This window comes from Hemicordylus capensis, chromosome 3 (assembly GCF_027244095.1).
Source record: "Hemicordylus capensis ecotype Gifberg chromosome 3, rHemCap1.1.pri, whole genome shotgun sequence".
Lineage (NCBI taxonomy): Eukaryota > Metazoa > Chordata > Lepidosauria > Squamata > Cordylidae > Hemicordylus > Hemicordylus capensis.
This window is the reverse complement of record NC_069659.1, coordinates 286,520,973-286,544,081: the sequence shown is the minus strand read 5'-3', so window position 1 is coordinate 286,544,081 and position 23,109 is coordinate 286,520,973. Positions and strand designations below refer to the sequence as shown.

Sequence of the window (23,109 nt, the reverse complement as noted above, 5' to 3'; positions counted from 1 at the left end):
GGTAAAAGCAAATACATTAAAATGCCAGGCTGCGTCACTAGTAGAACTTATAACCGGGTCTCTCTAAAACATCCCTGAGCAGTTATCCACATTGACAGCGTTTCCTCAGGGGAGCAACCTTGCTCTCACCTCCAACAGTACACCGCTTCCCATCATGGAATCTACACACGGCCCTAAGAGCCCTTCATGCCTCTCCCTTCAAACCTGTTCGTTCTATCCCACTCCATATATTATCATTTATTTCTTGATGGCTGTTACCTCTGCTTGCAGAGTTTCAGAACTTTGGGTGCTCTCCATTCACAAAAAACCTTTATGTATTCTCCACGGACTCGGTCCTGACCAATTTTTTCACCCAAAGGTTCATCTTCCTTTCATCAATCACGAGCCGTCATATTACCTTCTTTCTGTCCAAAGCCAGTGCACCTAACAGAAAAGACATGGCATAAACTGGACATACACAGATGCTTGAAAGACTATGTAAAACACACAGAGCATTTCAGATTAAAAGAATTGCTCTTCGTCTCCTTTCTGCCATGAACCATGGGACAACTGGCCTCACCAGCTACCATTGCCAGGTGGATCAAGGCCTGCAGATTCTTGGTTTATGAATATCAGACCCTTCATTCTCCTATTCACTCATTTCATGAGAGAGGCATCAACTTCTGCTGCATTTTCCACAAATGCTCTGGTTCATGAAATCTGCAGGGCGGCCACTTGGAGGGCTCCTTCTTTGTTTACCAGACATTACTAAATGGACTCTTATGCCTCAGCTCAAGCAGCGTTTGTTAGACAGGTCCTCCAGCACGTTCTCTCTTCTGAGTAGGCGTGGGTGCTCTCCCCCACTTGTGGACAGGACTGTGCTATGTCCCACTCTGAGATGTTCTCGGAGCCAGCAGCAGAAAATGGAGCATTGGTCACTTACCGTGAAGGCAGCTGCTTGCTGCTAGATCTGAGGACATCTCAACCTGCCCAGTGGGCACCCCAACCTACTCTTTGGGATGATATTCTTGGCTACAACTTTCTCCACAGACTATTGGACAATGCCTACATTCCTGTGCTACTCTTACATTAGCTTTTAGATGTTGTTCCTTCTCAGTGTTCTCTCAGGTTTCTATTCTGCTTCTTGGCCTAAAAAAACTAGGCGGGGTTATCCTCCCCAGGCTCTTAAAGGCTTCTTCAGCTAATTTGCTTAGTCGTCCCTTCGAGCCGTGTGGAGAGGATGATCCACTCTGAGATGTCCTCTGATCCAGCAGCAAGAAGGAGCCTTGACAGTAAGTGGCCAATGCTCCATTCTCTCTTGCCTGAATCAAAACCTAAACCATAAAGATTATGGATATGACTGTGGCATTTATTTACCATATTTATATACTGTCTGGTATACGTGTATGTGTATGCGTAGTGTGTGTTTTATGGCCATCACTTCTTGGTCTGTGTTCTTGCATCCTGTTTTGTGCTGACTGGTATTTTTTTTTAGTTTGTGGACTCTTGTGGAAAGTGGGTGGTTTTTGTTATGCCTATGCAGTTCTTGATGGATTGGGCCCTGTGTTTAAGAGCTCTTAAGTGCTGCTACAATAAATGTAGCAGTATTAGTTTTAATCAGGTTTGAACAAGCCCAAATGGGTTACAGCTAGTGTCATAGTCACAGCATACTCAACACTTCAGCTAATCCTTTTGAAGGCCTTGGCATAGAGTGTACTTAGTATGTTGTTCAGCCTGGTATACAGAGTGAAGATATTTTACATGTGTTTGCATAATGTTGGGGCCACAGATATGTTATTTAAATTGCATAGATATTTGAGTTGCTTCTGTTTGTATCTAGTGCGCATGGGCTATAGGCTGTAAAGCAGATCTAAACAAGATATTTGACATAACAGATTTTGGGTTGAGGTATGGGGGAAATGGTGCAACCTGCACAAAATTAAATGGGAAGTTTTGTTAAATAAATGTTACGCCACTATATTGCTGCTAGGTGGTGCTGTTGTCCCTTAGCTGGCACAGGAGTTATAAAACTCCATTATAGTAAGATCCAAGCTTTTATTCCATGGAAATAGATTTGTTTGCCTCAGCCTGTAATATTTCAATGGATGGCTTATTTCAAAGCTTGCCTCAGACGTTCAAAAACAGTTTACAATATGTGGCCATGTGTTCTCTTATTATAAGGTGGGCTGATAAGAGTCCATTAATAAACTAGACATTCTAGATCCCTGGCATGGCAGGCCCCTGCGTGAACTTCTGTGAAATGTTGTGCAATTAAAAGTGGATTGTTAGTTCTAGAACACATTTCAAATCGTCTCACGGCTTGCTGCTGAGAGAACATTTGGAGGTGCATTGCTATGAAGGCACTCTGTGAAACAGACTTCATTATTTCACTGTTGGATATAAAATAGAATAGTATAGTAATCTGAAATCTTGCCTGTTCTCATAGATTATGGTGACACAAATGAAACCCTATGGAGAATAAAGTTAAATCACAAATTAGATCGGGAGTTCCTGGCTGAGATACAATGTGAAGAGGAACTAGTGGAAGAAGGAAGGGTGAATCAATAACAATATTATTTATGTAGCCCTCTCCTGAAGCACCTGGGTTAAGCAGTAGGGTGGCAACATGGTGCACTGATTTACTCTTTAAATAGGGATGAATTGAGTGAGGAAATATAAGGCAGGCGGAAGCATTGCTTCAACAGCAATTGTGTCCTTAAGAAGGCAGAAGTCTTTGAGAGACATGTTCATAGTTTCCCCCATATCTTCCCACAAAATAATCCATCTGAGCAGAAATTTCAGGTCTTGTCACATAGAAGAGGAGAGATGTTCAGAGTGCCAGAAGTAGGATGGGGTCTGAGTAAATGTACCTTGCACTTGCATTGCACAGGCTTCCTGAAATACAACTATCTGCATATATTTTGTTCCTAGAGCCATCCTGAAATTGGATTGGTGACAATGCCAGTCAGCCCTGTCCCAACAACTCCAGTCACTCCGCTTGGGACCACACCACCTTCTTCTGATGGTGAGCTGTTTTATTTCTACTCTTTCTTCTTCTTTTTGCCTGTATCTTGAAATGTTTATGTCCTGGACCAAGGTATCAAATGGTCCACTATCAAGAGTGAGCCAAGACTTTTAGAGGTCAAAAAACCAAGATCTCCATCTAGACCCTTACCATCTAGACCCTTACCATCCGTTAGACTGTATTGTAGCTTCATGGCTGAATGTTCCTGTATGACAAATTGGCCCCAGATGATAACTTCCCTGGGCTTGTTCTTGTGACGTGTAAAAGCAAATAGAAAGGCAGTACACATTTGGATGTGTAAAACTGTGGGTGGTCATTCTTAAGAAAATATGTATCGTATTGCTCATTTGCAATTGTATAGTTTCCTTATGTGTGTTGATTGCTTTATGCTTCACAAATAGCTTAATGGAAGAATGTGATAGGTTTGAATAGAATTCAGTTTGTAAGCATCTCAGGCCGAGAGCTGCAGGTGTTACCCTCTTACAACTGCTATTCAGGTCATTCTGATATCCTTGCAGAATAGTATTCTTCTCTGGGAGGATAAATTCTGCTTGGTTGCCATGGATATCAAAAGCCTCAGTTAAAAAAAATTTATGTCTTCCACCTCTCTGCGTATGTATTCCATATGATGCTGATGGTTGAGAGCTGCTTAGTCTTTTTTTCAACTTGTTCATTGCAAATGTATCCACCCACACACTTTAAATAAATAAATAAATAAAATAAATACAGCGGGCAGAATTTGTGCTTGCCTTCAACACTCACTCTTTAATTTACGTCGACAAACCCAGTCTGTTGCAGACAGGCATAGTGAGTTCTGCCTTCCTGCTGCTGGGAGGTTGATTAACAATAATAAAGGAGTTTTTAATCTTGACCTGCACCAGTACTGTTCAAGGTCTTTTGTTCACTTAAGCTTTTCGTTTTTTCTCTGTGATCCTGTGCTGCTTTGTTGGGCTCTCCAAGATTTCTGGCTCTGGGTTTTTTTTTAAATGACATGCTTGACTTAGTCCATGCCCTTCCTCACCCCAAAGACCTTACAATTTAGTAATAAAAGATTTCCCTGGCTCAAAATTGGTACTAGACAACTTGCATTCAAAGTGAAAGTCCACTTTTCCTTTTGGTTTGTCTCGTCAAAAGAATTTAATTGAAATCCTGCACATGTAGTTTTGAGTACATTTTCCATGTTGCTGGAACCTGCAAACAGGTTCATGGTCTCAAATCTAGTTCCTCGGCCATGCTTATAACATGGATTAAACACCCCTTTCAAGTTACGAAATAATACCGGCTCCTTCCATGAAAGAGTCAAAGCTGCAGGGGCTGAGCTATGATAAGTACTGACTGTTTCTGCATAGTGACTTTTTAAAAATCCATCTTTTTCTATTGCATGAACTGTGTCTAAGGTGCCTGTCACCATGGTATCTTAAGAGCTGATTTTGCTTGCTGCTGTTAAATATTCATTCACGGTGTGCATCATAGCAGCTCCAGAAGGACCCATTATAGATGCTGAATATATATTAGCTAAATCTCTTAGTGGGTTTGGGCTACTCTGGAAAGGTTGTGGACTTATGGTAGAATGTACAGCTGAGCTGAAAGCTATGCTAGGAATGAACTGAAAGTGGTCTCCTCTTACATTTTAATTTGGGATGGTGGGGAGTGACCCACAGAAGAGACTCAGTTTTGGCTGACCTATCTCTGAGTTACAGAGTGATTATGCTCCCAATCTTTCTTCCACTCTTTGAGTTGTACCAGAAAGGAAGATAGCAAAATACATGCAGGGCTGGTTGGATCATTGTTTATCATCACATTTTAAGGGCTTGGGTATGGTTCTTAAACCTAGAAGAGTCCTCCATTAGGAATGCTCCCCACCTTCCAAATAAGAAAAAAGCAGAAAGGTCTTACCTGTAGTTGATAATTAGATGGAAGGGCAAAGTTGAGTCTCTGAAGTTTTAGATGATGTCATTGTCCAAAGATGGGGGTGTAGCGTTGTGGTAGAGCATTTGCTTTGCATTTAGAAAGTCCCTGGTTCAATCTCTGGCATCTCTAAGTAGAGCTGGGAAAGGCCCCTGTCTGAAATCTTGGAGAGCTGCTGCCAGACATAAGAACAGCCCTGCTAGATCAGGCCCAAGGCCCATCTAGTCCAGCATCCTGTTTCGAACAGTGGCCCACCAGTCACTGTAGACAATATTGAACTAGATAGACCGATTGTCTGACTCTGTAGTTTCTATGTACCTGTGTAGAATAAATGCACATAGTTTGAGACCAGTAGAGTTCGTTTGAATCTCAGTGTGGGGTACTTTTATTATCCTATCTCAAATAGCAACCCTCTGAGGGCATTGTGCATGGGGATTGCAAGGAAGGAAAGCCAGTAGAAAATAAGCTGATCTGTTCCTTTTTGTCTCTGTTCCTTGTCTTTTAATGAGCTGGATGTTTTGAGACTAGCCAGCTGGGACCTGGAAGGACCTCCTGCTGAAACTTTTGAGCTTGCTTGCTTCCATTTCTCATTTAGGGCCACATGTAGAAAAAGCTTATCAGGAACGGTAGCAAAAAGGTTACAAATAATACATTTCTTATGGGTATTCTCTATGGTGTTTCGTTGTGGATGGGGATTTGAACCAAATGACCTTGATACTCCATGACCTCAGAGCGCTTTGATCTGAACTGGCACTGCCAGGCACCACAGACTGTTGTACAGAGAAATACATGTAAGATGGGATGCTGCCGTAATAGGGGCACCTTCTTTACCTTTGCTAGGAGGCCTTTCGAAAATCCTGTGTACTGGTGATGAGCAAATCTTATCTGACCTTTCCCAGTTATAAGCACTGTGGAGCTACCTCTGGATGCTGATGTGCAGACCAGCAACCTGCTGATAACTTTCTTAAAGTACAGCTCCATCGTCATGCAGGATACTAAAGGTAAGCAATTGTTTTGACAAAGCTTTACATTTCCGAAATCTCTTGGGGAGGGAAAGGGATGTTGCTAGTTGGTCTGCTTGTAAAAAACCTTCCTGGGCTCCACATGGAGATGAAAATTCTACATGCTGTGAGAATGAACTGATTTCTCATTGCTAGATGGCAACTACTGGGAACTAAGGAGTCCTGGTGCTGAAGGAAGGCAAGCCATATATGGAAGGGGAACAATTGTAGTTCATAATAGCCAGAGGAGTCTCAGCATGTCTTCCCTAGGAGGTAAAGCAGATCCAATTTTCAGGTATATGAGGAGAGGGAAAGAGGTATATCGTACTGCATTTCTGAGAGTGCCCAAGAGGGACAGTGCATGAAACAGCTTTGAGTCAGAAATGAAACAACTGCCAGTCTGTGTAGACTGTATTGAGCTAGATGGACCTATGGTCTGACTCAGTATATGGCAGCTTCCTATGTTCCTAAACACAGTGCTCCTTTCAGTGCTAGTGATGCATCATGTTTCCTGGCTGGCAAAGGTAAGTTGTGGTAGCAAGCATGAATTGTTGCCTTTGCTAAGCAGGGTCTATCTTTATTTGCATTTGAATGGGAGATTACATGTGAGCATCCTAAGATATTCCCCACAGGGGATGGGGCCGCACTTGGAAGAGCATCAGCATGCTTGCGTGCAAAAGGTTCCAACTTCCCTCCCTGGCATCTCCAAGACAGGGCTGAGAGGGACTCCTGCCTGCAACTCTGGAGAAGCTGCTTCCAGTCTGTGTAGACATTACTGAGCTAGATGGACCAATGATCTGACTCAGTATATAGCAGTTTCCTATTTTTCTATGTGTGGGGTGGTGCAGGACGACTGCATTGAGGGCAGGAAACTTAGTCAGGATTCCAAAGTTTGGGCTTTATTCAATGTCAGTGGGATCTTGTGTAGTGTTGGATCATACATGTGTAAATATGTGCTTAATCTACACCACAGTAGCAGTTGCAGAAATCACTCTGGTATATGCATAAGCATGTTTTCTTTACACCAGACTTTGGTCTGTTGCAAATGTACATTTTTGTGTGTTATTTGTTGTACCACAAGACAGAATTGCTGGCATTAGTCACTACACTTCACCTGGTTTTTTACCTTTTGACAGGATCCACTCTGAGGAAGGGCTAATGTAACTATGGTTGCTTTATCCCAGCCCTGCCAAAGCATTGCCAGTCGGTTTTAAATTTCCATCCCAGTTTGTATAACTCTGCATAAAGACATCAAGAAGCAAATGGTACTTGTTCTTAGGAATACTCTGTGACAGCAAGTTCTACAGAGCATGGGTTTATTTAAATTCAACAAAATGCATTTCCTGAGAAGTAGTTTATGTTTATTATTACTTAACAAAAACACACACACCCCAAGTCCTGCTATGTTGCCTCATTGTGGCGGGGGGTGTTGCTGGGAGGGATGAGCAAAGTACACCGGGGGGGGGGATACTCCCAGTAGGGCCACCCAAAGCACAAAGGTAATCCCAGCTACCCAGCTAAAGCAAGCAGGCACCTATATTGGGCAGCAGCCATATAGGAAGGTGTTGGAGGTGGACAATCACTTCAGTGACAACAACAAAGGCATCATTTCATAGAGCCCAGGAGAAGGCAATGGTAAACCACTCCTGTATTTTACCAAGCAAACCACATGGGTAGACAAAATGAAATGATTGTCAGTGTAGTGCCGGATGATGAGTCCCTCTGGTTGGATGGTACTCAACATGCTACTGAGGAAGAGCAGAGGATCTCTGAGTACCAATGGTGTTTATGACGCGGTTAGACTAAAGCCTTTTGGGTGTCTAGCAGCTGATGTCGCCATGCAGGAAAAGAAAATCTGAAGCTGCAAAGACAGAATTACAATGGGAACGTGGAACGTAAGAAGCATGAATATGGGAAAGCTTGACACAGTGAAAGATGAAATGAATTCAACTACAGATTGACATCTTGGGCATCAGTGAATTAAAATGGACTGAAATGGGACACTTTCAGTCAGAAAATCATACCATTTACTACTCAGGACACGAGAAACAAAGGAGGAACGGTGTTGCTTTCATAGTCAGGAAGGATATAGCAATGACAGTACTTGGGTACAATGCAGTCAGTAACCAACTAATATCAATTAGATTTGTGGACAACTCTTTAACATGACAGTTCTTCAAGTCTATGTCCCAACGACTGATGCATAAGAAGAGGAAGTTGATGAACAGAAACGAAGCAGGAGAACGACTGATTAGTTTCTGCCAAGCCAGTGATCTCTTCATTGCGAACACATTCTTCAAACAACCAAAGTGGCGCCTATACACATGGACATCACCAGATGGAGTACATGGAAATCAAATTGATTACATTATTGGTGTAAGGAGGTGGAAGAGCTCAGTTATAACAGCAAAGACATGGCTGGGAGCCGATTGTGGAACAGATCACAGACTGCTCATGTGCAAGTTCCAAGTCAAGCTAAAGCAGAAATATAAAGCTATCCAGCTCACACGATATGATCTTGAGAATGTTCCCACCATTTTCAAGAAGAACATCAGGAACCGCTTTGAAGTTCTGAACCTCATTGATAGGGAACCAGAGGAACTGTGAAATGAAATCAAAGAAGTTGTTAAGGGCGAATGTGAAAAGAGATTGCCAAAGATCACGGAACAGAAGAAAGGAAAATGGATGTCAGAACAGATGGTGGAAATTGCCAAGAAGAGGAGAGAAGCCAAAGTCAAGAAAGATAAAGACCTCAGGAAGGAACTTAACAGGGAGTTTCAGAAAGCTGTTAGAAGAGACAAGGAGCAATACTACGACATCTATAAAGACCTTGAGGATGGAAGTAGGCACGGAAAAACAAGGCAAGTTTTTCAAAAGATCTCTGAACTCAGAGGGAGATTCCAACCTTGAATTGTTATGTTAAGGGATGTCAAAGGACAGATAGTAACTGATTCAGAGAAGATCAAACAGAGATGGGAGTATACTGAAAATCTGTTCAGCAGGGATGTCAACATCCAAGATAATCTAGAAGATATTCCCTACTTGCAAGAATCTCTAGTACAGGAAGATGAAGTTAGATCAACACTCTGATCATTACCAAGTTGGAAGGCTACAGAAATATAGCAGGCAACAGAAGAAGTATCAGTCAAGGCTCTAACCAAACTATGCCAGAAAATTTGGAGAACAGCACAGTGGCCAACAGAATGGAAGAGGTTAGTCTACATACCCATACCAAAGAGAGGAGATTTAACAGATTGCGCAAACCACTGCACAATATCCTTAATTTCACATGCTGGCAAAATAATGCTCAGGATCATCCAACGCAGATTAGAGCCCTCCATGGAAAGGGAAATGCCAGATGTTCAAGCTGGTTTCAGAAAAGGCTGAGGAACAAGAGACATCATTGCTGATGCACGCTGGATAATTGAGAAAGCCGAAGAATACCAAAAAGAAGTCAATATGAGCTTTATTGACTACAGAAAAGCCTTTGATTGCATCAACCATGTTAAGTTGTGGAATATCCTGAGGAAAATGGGTGTCCCAGAACATCTCATTGTTCTCATGAGAAACCTATACAAAGGGCAGGAAGCTACAGTCCAGACAGAACATGGTGAAACAGACTGGTTCCAGATCAGCAAAGGAGTAAGACAAGGCTGTATACTTTCTCCTTACTTAATCAACCTGTATGTTGAACATATACTGAGAGAAGCGGGATTGGAAGAAGCCTTTTGGGAGCGACCATCAACAGTAAAGGATCCAGCAGCCAAGAAATATGCTTCAGACTAGCACTTGGTAGGGTAGCTATGAAGGCCTTGGAAAGCATATTTAGATGCCATGATGACCCTACAAAGATTAGAACGGACAATGGTTTTTCCCGTGACACTCTATGGATGCAAAAGCTGGACTTTGAAGAAGCAAGATAGAAAAAGCATTGATGCTTTTGAACTTTGGTGCTGAAGAAGACTTCTGAGGATACCATGGACAGCAAAGAAAACAAACAAATGGAGCATAGGAGAAATCAATCCAGAATTTTCACTCAAGGCACAAATGACCAGGCCCAAACTATCATACTTCAGACACCTTATGCGAAGATCTAGTTCCCTTGAGAAGTCTATAATGCTGGGAAAAGTTGAAGGAAAGAGAAGAAGAGGACAACCAGCAGCAAGGTGGATGGACTTGATTACAGCAGCAATGAATGCACCACTGAGAGACCTTAAAGGCCAAGTTGAAGACAGATCATCCTGGAGAGAATCTCTCTATGTGGTAGCTAAGAGTCAACACTGACTTGACGGCACTCAGTCAGTCAGTCAGTCAACAAAAACACCTTTGTTGGGGATTGCTTCTGAATTGTGCTTTTTGTATTTTTATTATTACTAAAGGAAATGTAATAAATACACTCTATGGTAATTTTGTCCTTACCTGTAGCTGGTAGGGAGGTTTGGATGCTGCATCTGTGTTGTAGCTGGAATGTTGCCTATTCACAGTGGTCATCTGCCTCATTGGTTTTATTGGGTTGTTTTGCCGTTGATTGCTAGGACACCTCTCCTTATGCTCAATGTGGCAAAACGGAATAAAGAAGTACCTCTCCCTAGCCACTGCCTTCACGTTAGTATTCCCCATCCAACAACAATCCCATGTTCTGCTTTTCCTGTGTGTGTGTTGGGGGCGGGGGGCAGGAATCTAACTTTGTAGCAGATCTTCCCCACCTTAAATGTCCCCATCTGTAACACAGTGCCAAAACTTGCACACTCTCAGGGGAACTGTGCCACTTCCGTCATGAATTTTGTGATTATAAAAAATAGTAAGCTGTTCTGATGCTGAAGCACAAAGCATTGTTCTGTATAGCAACAGATCTATAGTCAGTGATGTGCTGTTGAATGTAGTATGTCTCTTGGAATGTGAGTAATCTGAAGCACGTGGTTGGTGTAAAGCAGTAATGCTTGTCATGTAATCCCCAAACAGGAGACATGATTGTTGCAGTACCTGAGCAATAAGCCTCAAGATCCTGTAGTAAAAATATAACAAGGCTCTAGGGTATTTGAGCTCTCTAGGGCTTCTTCATCTGCCTTCCTGGAAAAGCAGCATTTTAGCCTGTGTGTTAAATGTTTACTTCAGGTCTCTTAAATGGGTCTTCATGTAGTTGTGTGTCACCATTGCTTACATATATCCACTCTGAGGCTTTCATGATCAAGTTACCTGTAAAGGCTCTCTGTCTCCAGTGAACAGAGGTGAACAACTACTGGATCTATGTCAAGATTATCTGCCAGTCTGTAGCCTTCATCTCTTCTAAATATATCCAATGCACTGCTAGCCTTGTTAAATGTGAATTGAAAGGGGAAATCCAAAAGGTTGGTTGCTGCTGTTCTGACATATGAGGTTTCTTATATAATTGTTTGTTTGCTCTTTTCTAAAATATTGAAAATTTAAAAGGGAAAAATGATGCGGGCTTTCTTACATTATGACCCTGTTCTCATTCAGGGCATGTGTGCACACTGCATAGCAGTTGTCCTGGCAATCCTCCCTGTCAGTCATGTGGGGAGGTTGTATATCAGCCCTAGAAGTTTGGAACCAGTTGTACCATGAAGCCTAAAAAGCTCCAATCTGTTAGTAGTAGTTTTCTCTGTGCTGTTTATCTTTCTACAGCTGAGGAAGTTGCACAAGTTCCTCACTAGGGCACAAAGCGGCTACCTTCAGGGAATAGGGTATTTCTCGTATCCTCTTGTTAGTCTGTCACCTTAAGTGGTGCAGCGGGGAAATGCCTGACTAACAAGCAGAAGGTTTCCGATTCGAATCCCTGCTGGTACTATATCGGGCAGCAGCAATATAGGAAGATGCTGAAAGGCATCATACTGCACGGGAGGAGGCTATGGTAAACTCCTCCTGTATTCTACCAAAAGAAAACCACAGGGCTCTGTGGGCGCCAGGAGTCGAAATTGACTCGACGACACACTTTACTTTACTTTGTTAGTCTGTTTAACATTATGGATTTTTGAGAAGTTGTTACACTGTGAGACTACCAGCAGTGTTGGCTGCTGCTTACAAATCAGCAATATCTCTGCAACATTAGAAAGACTAGTAGTCCTGTCCCACTGAGAACTGGTCAAGTACAGCAGAAAAATAATATTGAAGGTACAAAGAAAGAGAGTACCAAATCAGCCTTGTGCTTGTGGTGGCAAGGACCTGGTTATAGACATCTGGGATATTACAGTATCTCTGCTAGGGTAACAGCTTTGATCCTGTAGATGAAGAGCTGCTGGTGCTTTAACTTTTGCTGTGTTGTTCTGCCCATGGGGCTATGTGCTTCCTGATCAGCATACTGACCTTTTGACACATCTAGGTTTAGTAGCTCATGTGGGACCTGTTGTTCATTTGCAGATGAACATCGGCTCCACAGTGGCAAGCTTTGTCTGATTATTCTGACCTGCATAGCAGAGGTAAGTCCCCCTGCCCGTGGCCTCCATCTCATTAGCATCTACATCAGCTGCTAGCTCTCTGACCTGGCACTTAGCAAATTTATCAGCTGCAAGACCTGTGACTTTATCACTCCTCATCCTCCTTTCTTCTGAAAGCTGAATTATAACCACAATGATATAGACAGTTAGTTACATTTGCTAGGATTCTTCTACTCGAATGCCCCCTAGTCAATACAATGTATTATTATTTATTATTTACTATTTATTTAGTGCATTTTTATACCGCCCTAACCCAAGGTCTCAGGGCGGTTCACAACAAATAAAAACAAAACTTTAAAATCAATTAAATATTAAAAACAGCATAAAACAAATCAATAAATAATCCAAAATTTAAAAGTTACAAAGTTAAAAAGCTAAAAGGCCTGGGTAAAAAGATAAGTCTTTAGACACTTTTTAAAAGCTGCTAGAGATGGCGAGACACTTATTCCCATGGGAAGCGTGTTCCAAAGTCTCGGGACGACAACAGAGAAGGCCCGTCCCTGGTTGGCCACCAGACGACATGAAGGTAGCCACAGACAAGCTTCCCCTGATGTACGCAGTGGATGATGGGGATCATGCAGAAGAAGATGCTCTCTTAAGTACCGTGGGCCTAAGCTGTGTAGGGCTTTATAGGTTATAACCAGCACTTTGTATTTTGCCTGGAAACTTATTGGCAGCCAGTGTAACTTCTGTAATATAGGAGTAATATGGTCTCTTCGAGATGACCCGGAGACCAACCTGGCTGCCGCATTTTGTACTAATTGCAGTTTCCAGACTACGTACAAAGGCAGCCCCACACAGAGTGCATTGCAGTAATCAAGTCTGGAAGTTACCAACAAGTGTAGTACTGTTTTGAGATCATGAACCTCAAGAAACGGATGCAGCTGGCGTATCAACCAAAGCTGATAGAAAGTGCTACTGGCCACTGCCTCAACCTGGGGAACCAGGGAAAGGTGTGGATCCAGAAGCACTCCCAAACTGCGTACCTGTTACTTCTGAGGAAGTGTGACCCCATCTAGAACAGGTAGTTCAATATCACTTCCCGAGTGACGACCCCGCACAATAAGTACCTCCGTCTTGTCTGGATTCAGTCTCAATTTATCTCTCATCCAGCCCATTACTGCTTCCAAGCAGGCATTCAAGGAGGATATGCCTTCTCCTGATGATGATGACATGGAGAAATAGATTTGGGTATTATCAGCATATTGATAACACCCAGCACCAAATCTCCGGATGATCTCACAATGGTTTCATGTAGATATTAAAAAGCATTGGAGACAGTATGGAGCCCTGAGGGACCCCATATAAAAGCTCAGATTTTGAAGAGCAACAGTCTCCAGGAGACACTATCTGGGATCTGCCAGAAAGGTAGGAGCAGAACCACTGCAAAGCAGTGCCTCCCACCCCCAACTCCCTCAGATGCTCCAGAAGGATACTATGGTCGATAGTATCGAAAGCCACCAAGAGATCCAAAAGGACCAACAGAGTCACACTTCCTCTGTCAAGTCCCATTTGGAGATCATCCATCAGGCTGACCAAGGCAGTCTCCATCCCATAGCCCGTCCAAAAACCAGTTTGAAATGTGTCTAGATAGTCAGTTTCCTCCAAGACCGCCTGGAGCTGGGAGGCCACCACCCTCTCAATCACCTTGCCCAGCCATGGGAGGTTGGAAACAGGCCTGTAGCTACTAACTTCTGAGGGGTCCAAGGCAGGCTTCTTAAGAATAGGTCTTATAATTGCCTCCTTTAAACAAGGAGGCATCCTGCCCTCTCTCAGAAAGGTATTTATAATTGACACCAGGCTCTCCACAACAACCCCCTTGCCAGACAGTATAAGCCACGTTGGGCAAGGATCAAGCAGACAGGTGGTAGGACGCACCGTTCCAAGCAGCTTGTCCCCATCCTCAGGAGTCACAAACTGAAATTGATCCAGCCTAACCACACAAGAGGAGTTGCTGGATACCTCTGCATCTGACACTGTGATAACTGTGGAGTCTAAATCTAGATCTAGATTTATTGCCCCCTTGTCAATACAATGTATGAGTGTATCAAAATATGGAAGCTCACTTTAGTCCACCTGGGCTTCCTAGATGTAAGTGATAAAGTGTTCCTCAGGAAGGAGGAGGCACTATGACTGACTAAAAGAAAGTCAAACAAGGATGGGAAGGGGTTAGCTCAGGAAGAATTTGATATTATTGAGGAGTAATCAACTTTTTGATATTTGAATATATCTCTTGATATATTGCTGTGTATTGGTGCTTCTCAGTCTGCAAGAACAGGCCCCATTTTACCAATGGAAAAAATATATGTTCAAGACCTGTATCTAATAGGCTGACTTTGTTTTGTTTAGCTTTAAAAAAAAAAGATCCTATTGTCTACAGTAGGTCATCCTATCAGTGCTCCCAAGGGTCTTGGATGTTTTAAAAGTGGTATCTCAAGATTCTATAGAGTGACTCCTATTAACTCTCATCAATTAACCTCAGTTGACAATCACAGCAGCTATCAGAATGGCATGTAGATACCAGAATAATTATTGCCTGTGTCTAGTAAGGTCATGTTGGACCAGGGAATGAAAGGGGAGGCAAGTATACTTGGATGTGTGTTGTTTAGAGCATGACTTGGTTTAGAATTCTTCTTGAAATGAGATCTGCCTGAGGATCAAGGCTGCCAACCCTCCATTGGTTGGAGCAGTCTCCTGAGGTGATGGTCCATCAAATCTACCGTAAAGCTTTATTGCAAGACTATGGGAGAGAGGCTGGAGAAGCTCCCCTTGACACTTGCTTTCTTGATACTTTCAGCTAGGTTGAGCAAAGAGGAGGGCACAGAAGCTATTGACAGAATGTACAGTAGTGCAAGCTTAAAACCAATCAGTTTGTTGAGGTCAGGTGCTGGGAGAGCCTGGTCATCTAGATGGGGAATCCACTTGAAAGCTTTTATCAGGACTGGTATTCATCTATAGTTGTATACTTGAATGCTGTCTTTCACTCCGGCTTATAATTAAGGCTGCATGACAATGCAATTTTTATTCATTTTCCCTCCAATAGGACCAGTATGCTAATGCCTTTCTGCATGATGACAACATGAATTTTAGAGTAAACCTCCACAGAATGGTGAGTCTTCCCCACTAAGGGCCCTGCCTTGTCAAGCTGGGATAATGTCTTGGAATCATTAGCTGCTTACATATTTTGTGTTTTCCAAGCAAATAGGAGCTTTGACATTAGATATACACTGTGAGGCTAGTGACATTTGAAAGCTTAACTAGCCCTTTAATACACATAGAACAACTACTGTAGCTTGTTACAAGACTGTTACAAGACTGATGCAAATAGGTGGTAATATTATTTAACATCGGATCTGTAAGATGAAATTAAGACAGAGTCTTTATTTGGTTTTAATATTAGTATTATCCTAGCCTCCTACCATGATCTGGGTCAAAGTACTTAAATTTATTGGTCCTAGATTTCTTGGCAGTCAGTTCCATGGGATGACCCCTTGTTTTAGTTTTGAGTGAAAGAAGAACTTATCCTGACACATTTTCTCCAAACCATGCATATTTGGAGAATATAAACCTCTGTCATGTTTCCCCATCACCTTTTTTCTAAACTAAAAAGCCCCAAACGTTGTAGCCTTAGCTTGTAAAGAAAGTGCTCTAGCCCCCTGATCACCTTGGTTGTCCTCTGCTGCACTTTTTCCATTTCTACAATATCCTTTTTGAGATACAGTGACCAGAACTGTACACAGTATTCCAAATGTAGTTGCACCATAGATTTGTATAAAGGCATTATAATACTAGCAGTTGTATTTTCACTTTCCTTCCTAATGATCCCTAGGATGGCATTTACCTTTTCCTACAGCTGCCGTGTACTAAATTGACACTCTCAGTGCAAGGGTGGCTCCAGAGGGATGGCATGTGACCCACCCCCCCAGTGAAAAGTGGCTTGCCTTCCACTGTTTCGCATTTCTGTTTCATACATCTCATATGGGACATAGCTCACTCACCCATAAATGCACTTTGCCCCTTTGATGCCCCCTTAAATTTTTTTTCCTGGGGTTGCCCCTGTTTCAGTGAGCTGTCCACCACAACCCGAGGATCCCAGTCCTGGTCAGTCACCAACATCTATTTGTGAAGTTAGGATTTTACACTTCACACTTACTTGCATTTAACTACACTTGCCATTTTGTTGTCCTCTCGCCCAGTTTGGAGCTCCTCAGAATCTGTTTTAGATTTCACTACCCTAAATAGTTCTCTGCTGCCTGGAGCCGAGGACATCTCTGATTGGGTTATCCTTCCCACATGTTCCCAGGCAGGACTAACGGAAAAGTATTACAAGCCTTAATAGCCCTGGATGGATAACTCTGCCCAGTTCTTTTAGTCCTGCTGCACTCTTATCGCCATACTAACTTTTTAGCTACTACCTTATTTGAACTTACCTTTCTATACTCTGTCTCTACCAGCTAAGACCTTCTAGTCCTTTTCTTTGTCAGTCTTTCTCTGCTCTCTTCTTATTCCTTAAAAACAACAACCCCCAAACCCCTTTCTTAATTTCTCTTCTTTTCCTCTCTCCGTATGCCTGTGGAGCATCACCAGGCTTTTAGGCATATTCTTTTACTGAGGGGAGGGAGCAGAATGGGCTTTCCATTTGCAACTAGAACCCTGAGCTCTCTGCTTCCTATGCTGCCACCATTAACTGCTGCATCACACAATCTATCCAAAATGGAGGACGCTGGACCGGATCCCTCCTGGGCTATACAGAAGGATGCTGGACCAGGTCCTTCCCAACCAGTCTGCAAAACCTGGAGCTCCACCAGAGCTCAGGGAGGCACAGAGCCGGTCAGTGTGGGCCAGACATCTGCCTCACTCCTACTGCTACTGAGCTCAGAACAGCAGACGTGTACCATTCCTGCTCTGGCACCAGAGGCTCTTCTGCTTTGGTGGGAATGTTGGGAGCTGCTGCTGCTCAAGCCTGTGCTTCCCCAACTACAACTTGGTTGGCCATGGACCTCCAGGGAGCCAGGACAGGGCAAAGGAAAGACGCTACTTCAGCTGGACAGAGAGACACAGCGGCAGCACTGGTGAGATCCCTCCTTGTGGCAGCTAGCTTAAATACTCCTGCAACGGGCCCCCTGATAATCCCAGTGATAAATTTCCCCCAGGAAATGCCCACTACTTGGCAAAATTGGAACAAGGACACTTCAGCTGTTTCCTTGAAGGGAGTAATGTAAAGGGCCAAAATGGGCAAAAAGAGGAGCAGAGGGCATTCTCTTTCCTCCAAGGGCTCTCAAAGCCACCCCCCTAGGAAAACCAAAAGAAAATGAAAGTACAGCAAGGGAACAAGGCATCCTCTTTCCCCTGTTCAATGGGAGACTGGAATCGGGCGGGGGGGGTCCATTCCTCAGAGGGCTATGGAGCAGAATCCCCCAATCCTACTACTATGATGCTAATACCTGTAATACAGAATGCAGGTGAGATAAGTTATAATACTATAATTCAACCTACTATTCCTGTGGCTATTTCAAATGATTTAAATGTTTCTGTTATACTTGTGGAGACTCCGCCTAGGGACCCAGGGCTGGATCCACTGGAAAAAGGGGAGCGGGAATGGTCTGATGACCAGAAAAACCTGGCAACATCTAACTTGAAATCCTTGGAATTGGCTAATAAATATTACTCCTTTCAACAAGAGGCAGCTGATATGTTCAAAGTTCCCCCCACGGATGCCCCAGTGTTGGCCCTGTTGAATGGTGTGCTGTTGCCTGGAGATGGGGAATCGGCACTTAAGGACCAAAATGACAAACTTATAGAGGCCTCCTTCCTCTCTATTAGGTCTTCAGTGGCAGCATCTATGTTATCCCATGTCTCAGTAGTGTGGTTGGATGGCTTAATCCAGGTTCCTCCGCTTGACATGTATAGCCTCAGACATCAATTGATAAAAATTCAAAAGGCTCAGGCATTCATATCAGATGCCACTTTAGATGCTATAAGGTTTGCCTCCAGGGCTTCTACCACAACAATTGTAGGAAGGCGCAACTTGTGGTTGAAACACTGGTCTGTAGATGCGGCGTCCAGAACAAATCTGGCTACATTACCTTACTCTGGGGTAAAACGTTTTGGTGAGGAGCCTCTCAAAGAAATATTGGTGGAGTTAAAGGAAAAATGTAAAGCTATGCCTATGCTTTCGGCTCCAGGAATGTCCACCCCGCAGGAGGAATTTTCAATTCCAGCCCTTTTGGTTATTCTGACACTCCTTTTGGGGGAGGGACAGATATTTTAGATCTCAACACCCCCAATGGAACAGACAGCAGGGGGCTAGATCATACAACAAGGATTGAAAGAGCTTCTCAAGCCAACCCAGACCAAAGAAATGACATCTTACCTGTAGAGGGTCTGGGAGAGTAACTGTGAGCTTACTTAGACAGATAGCAGGAGACTACCCCAGACCAATGGGTGCTAAGTACAATCGCGACAGGATACACTATAGATCTAATAAGTACTCCTCCCAACAGATTTATATCAGATTTATATAAGGTCTCGTTGGCCTATCAAGCACATAGGTTTACTAAACGCAATACAACACCTGATGGACATAAATGCAATAGAGTTGGTTCCACCCTTTCTGCACGGCAAGGGGATTTATTCAATCTGTTCACTGTACCCAAGAAAGACACATCACTCAGGGCAGTCCTGGACTTGAAGATCCTGAACCGTTGGGTTCCAAAGCACAGATTTCATATGGCATCTCTTCATTCCATGACGGAAGCCTTGCAACACCTAGACCTATTAGCATCCATAGATCTAAAGGAGGCACGTATACCAATAAACCCTGACAGTTGGTGTCACACAAGAGAGCCCGTGTGGTGTAGTGGTTAGAGTGCTGGACTAGGACCGGGGAGACCTGAGTTCAAATCCCCATTCAGCCATGATACTTGCTGGGTGACTCTGGGCCAGTCACTTCTCTCTCAGCCTAAGCTACTTCACAGGGTTGTTGTGAGGAGAAAAGTATGTAGTACACCACTCTGGGCTCCTTGGAGGAAGAGTGGGATATAAAATGTAAAATAAAAATAAATACTATGATTCAAGTACTGGCAGGTACATTATCAGTACAAGGCCCTTCCGTTCAGACTGTCATCAACCCCAAGGATATTTACCAAGTTGCTGGCACCTCTGATCGCTCACTTGAGACTACAGGGTGTTCGCATTTTTGCTTCTTTAGACCTTCTTTTGAGGTCACTGTCCATGCTAGCAGCATCAGGGGACCTTCAGCTAACTGCAAACGCTAGAACAGCACGGGTTCCCTATAAACAGAGAAGAGAACCACTTGGTACCATCATACAAGATCTTACGCTTACGTGTACTAATCGATACCTGCAAGGACAAACTCCTCTTGCCAGAAGAGCGATTGCAAGTTCTACAAAAGGAAGTAGCAGATGTAATTTGAGCCTGGGAGGCCAAATTACTATCATTAGCTCGACTTCTGAGCATAATGGTGGCCACCCTGGACTCTGTGCCTTGGGCCAGATTTCACTTGAGAGCATTTCAGTGGTTCCTTCTTCAGTTTTTGAGTCCTATAGCCAAGAAGGCCAACATAACATTATCTTTACCTCAACAAATTCTGGAGTCACTCCAGTGGTGGATGATGGATTGCAACCTCCGTTGTGGAAGGGAGCTCCTCGATCCACCCCAAATAATCATCATGAAGATGCCAGCAAGACCGGCTGGGGGGCTCATTGTCTACAGAGCAGCTCAGGGACATTGGTCCACAACAGAATCTCTTCACAACATCAACTGGTTGGAGCTGCAGGCTATTCATCTGACATTACTAGCATTCCAGGGCATAATCCGCAAGAGGCATGTGTTGATCAGGACTGACAACACAACAGTGAAAGCCAACATAAACACACAAGGGGGGACCAGGTTGAGATCGTTGCAGACAGAGGCAGAGCTGATCATGTCTTGGGTGGGGTGGTTCGACTGTGGTGTGTGTGCACGCATCTTTAAGGGCAGAGGAGGGTGCATTTACTCCTCCAGACGCATTTCCCCCACTGGTGCTCCGTTTTGGTCAAGCCCCTCAGGGTGGCGGTGTACCTCACTGCTGCCCCGCCTCACGGACGTATAAGATGCGCCTGTGTGCACCGGGCATGGGCGCGCGCTCGTTGCACCCGTTGCATGCCTGCTGTGTGTGTGTGTGCCCCCGATACTTCCGGTCACTTCCAGGAGACACAACAACGGGGTGCCAGGGAGGTATGCCTCTGCCCTGAGGGGCTTTACCAAAATGGAGCTCCATCGGGGGGAAATGTGACGGAAAATGCGGCGGTATGTGCACGCTCCCCCCGCCCTTAAAGATGCACCCCCCGTTGTCAAACTGGTAGAACCACCCACTGTTTAAACTTGTTTGGAGGCCCATAAAGGGCCTCTAAACTGGTTCTGTGCACATCCCTAGTCTTGGGCAGAGAATAATCTAGCATCAGTCATGGCCCACCATGTCCAGGGAGATTTTAACTTGATTGCAGACTATCTGAGTCAAGAGCAACTGTTCCAGGTGTGTGGGTCACCTGGGTCTTCCAGAGGATCACTCGATGCTTCAGGGGACCACAGGTTGACTATTTGCATCGATGCTCAACACGCAATTCCCCAGGTCTTCACCTGCTTTCCATGCCCACAAGTGGAAGCAGTGGATGTGCTGTCAGCAGAGTGGCCTTTGGAGCTTCTGTACGCGTTTCCTCCGACTCTCGCTTCTCACATGATTCTTTCTCAGAGTTCGATAACTCAGAGCACAGGTAATCTTGATAGCTCCATACTGGCCTAGGAGGCCATGGTTTCCAGAACTGTACCACATTGCAACGAAAGAACCATGGTTTCTCCCTGTGTCAGCAGGCTTACTGCATCAGGGTCCAGTAGAGCACCATGACCCAGGCTGGTTACAGCTAGCCACCTGGAGATTGAGCGGGGAATATTTAGACAATATCAGTATACGGACTGTGTGTTAAATGCCATGTTAGTGTCCATGAGAGATTCAACAAAACGCATCTACCAATACACATGAAGAGCTTTTCTGTATTAGTTGGCTAGACATTCAATCCTTCATGGCGCAGTGACGATCAAGGACCTTCTAGCTTTCCTTCAGGAGGGCTTGGACAAAGGGCCCAAAGCAAACATGCTGAAGAGACAGACGACATCACTTGCTGGAATTATCTCAGGGATTTCAAGTAACAGAGTGATGAATCATTCTCATATTAAAAGGTTCCTGAGGGGAGCAATTCTTTTTTCACCCATGGTGGTCCATCGTTTTCCATCTTGGAACTTGCACACTGTTCTATGAGCACTACAGGGACTACCCTTTGAACCAATAAGATCCATACCTCTGAGACTCTTATCATACAAATCGGCTGCCTTGATAGCGGTGACTTCTGCACGTAGAATCCCAGAATTACATGCTTTGTCTGCCCACAAGAATCTCTGTGTATTTTTGGCTGACTTGGTGCATCTCATACCAGACCCCTTTTTCAGTCGTGAGGTTACTTCGGCATATTATCACTTGCAGGATGTCAAATTACCATCTTTCTGTCCTAGACCAGGAGCAAGAGTGACACAAATTTGACGTATGAAGATGTCTCAAGATGTATTTAAAATGTACAGAGGGCTTTAGGCATATGGAAGCTTTATTTGTGAGTTTACTTCCAGCTTCCATGGGCAATCAGGCATCAGCACCTACTATTGTCAGATGGATACATGCATGCATATCTTTGGTGTATGAGTCTTTACATCTACGTTCACCAGAGCATATGCTGGCTCATTCTTCGAGAGCAGCAGCCACAATCTGCTGCCTTTTCAACAGACACCCCTGTGCAGGAGATATGCAGGGTGGCTACTTGGAAGGCGCCATCAACATTTACAAAGCACTACAAGATCGATTTGTATGCTTCCTCCCAGGCAGCATTCAGTCGCAGGGTGCTGCAGCAGGTTCTTCCCCCGGAGTAGGCAAGGACACTCACTCCCAGAGAGTGTTATGGCCAGAGCTGTAGTATGTCCCAATCAGAGATGTTCTCGGCTCCAGGCAGCAGAGAATGGAGCATTGGTTCACTTACTGTGAAGGCTTCTTCTTGCTGCTTGAGCCAAGGACATCTCTGCCCTCCTAGGCGGTGTCCTGGCCTACCCCATGGGAAACCTGAGCATACTAGAATGTAAAAATCTCTTCACCAGAACCATTGTGGTGACTACTGTTGTTTTCTATATTGGTCTGTTAACTGTTCTATAGTTATTACATTCTGTGTTACTTGCACATTTGGCCTAAAAGAACTGGGCGGGGTTTTCCGTCCCGGGCTATTAAGGCTTGTAATACTTTTCAATTAGTCCTGCCTGAGAGCACGTGGGAAGGATAACCCAATCAGAGATGTCCTTGGCTCCAGCAGCAAGACGAAGCCTTCACGGTTAGTGAACCAATGCTCCATTTTGTGTCACCTGCAAATTTGTCCACCTTGCCATTTAGCCCAATTCCCTGTTCACCTGCCCCAACCTGCAGCTGTTCCAGATAGAGAGAGCCTCATAATGTTTACAGCCCTTTCACCTCAGCATTTTGCTTCCTTTGTCCTTTTCCTCATCTCTTCATCTATCATTTCCTCGGGTTCCTCTTTCTTGGTTAATTGCCTGTTCCCTTATTTCAGCAACCTTTCCCCTTAAGTTAGTCCCCTGCTAACTGGGCAAAGAGGCACCTTTTACCGTGGTGATTCTCTTTATTTAGCAGGGGGAG

At 44.0% G+C, this 23,109-nt stretch overlaps 1 protein-coding gene across 4 annotated transcripts in view; it reads left to right on the top strand.

Moving 5' to 3' along the window:
• Window positions 1-23,109, top strand: part of ARMH3 (armadillo like helical domain containing 3) — a 237,969-nt gene that overhangs the window by 51,587 nt on the left and 163,273 nt on the right. For all 4 annotated transcript variants that reach the window (XM_053305039.1, XM_053305040.1, XM_053305041.1 and 1 more), the window contains exons 14-17: window positions 2,911-3,004; window positions 5,812-5,913; window positions 12,289-12,347; window positions 15,409-15,474. In XM_053305039.1, coding sequence (XP_053161014.1) covers window positions 2,911-3,004; window positions 5,812-5,913; window positions 12,289-12,347; window positions 15,409-15,474 — 321 coding nt within the window. The remainder of the gene's footprint in view (window positions 1-2,910; window positions 3,005-5,811; window positions 5,914-12,288; window positions 12,348-15,408; window positions 15,475-23,109) is intronic.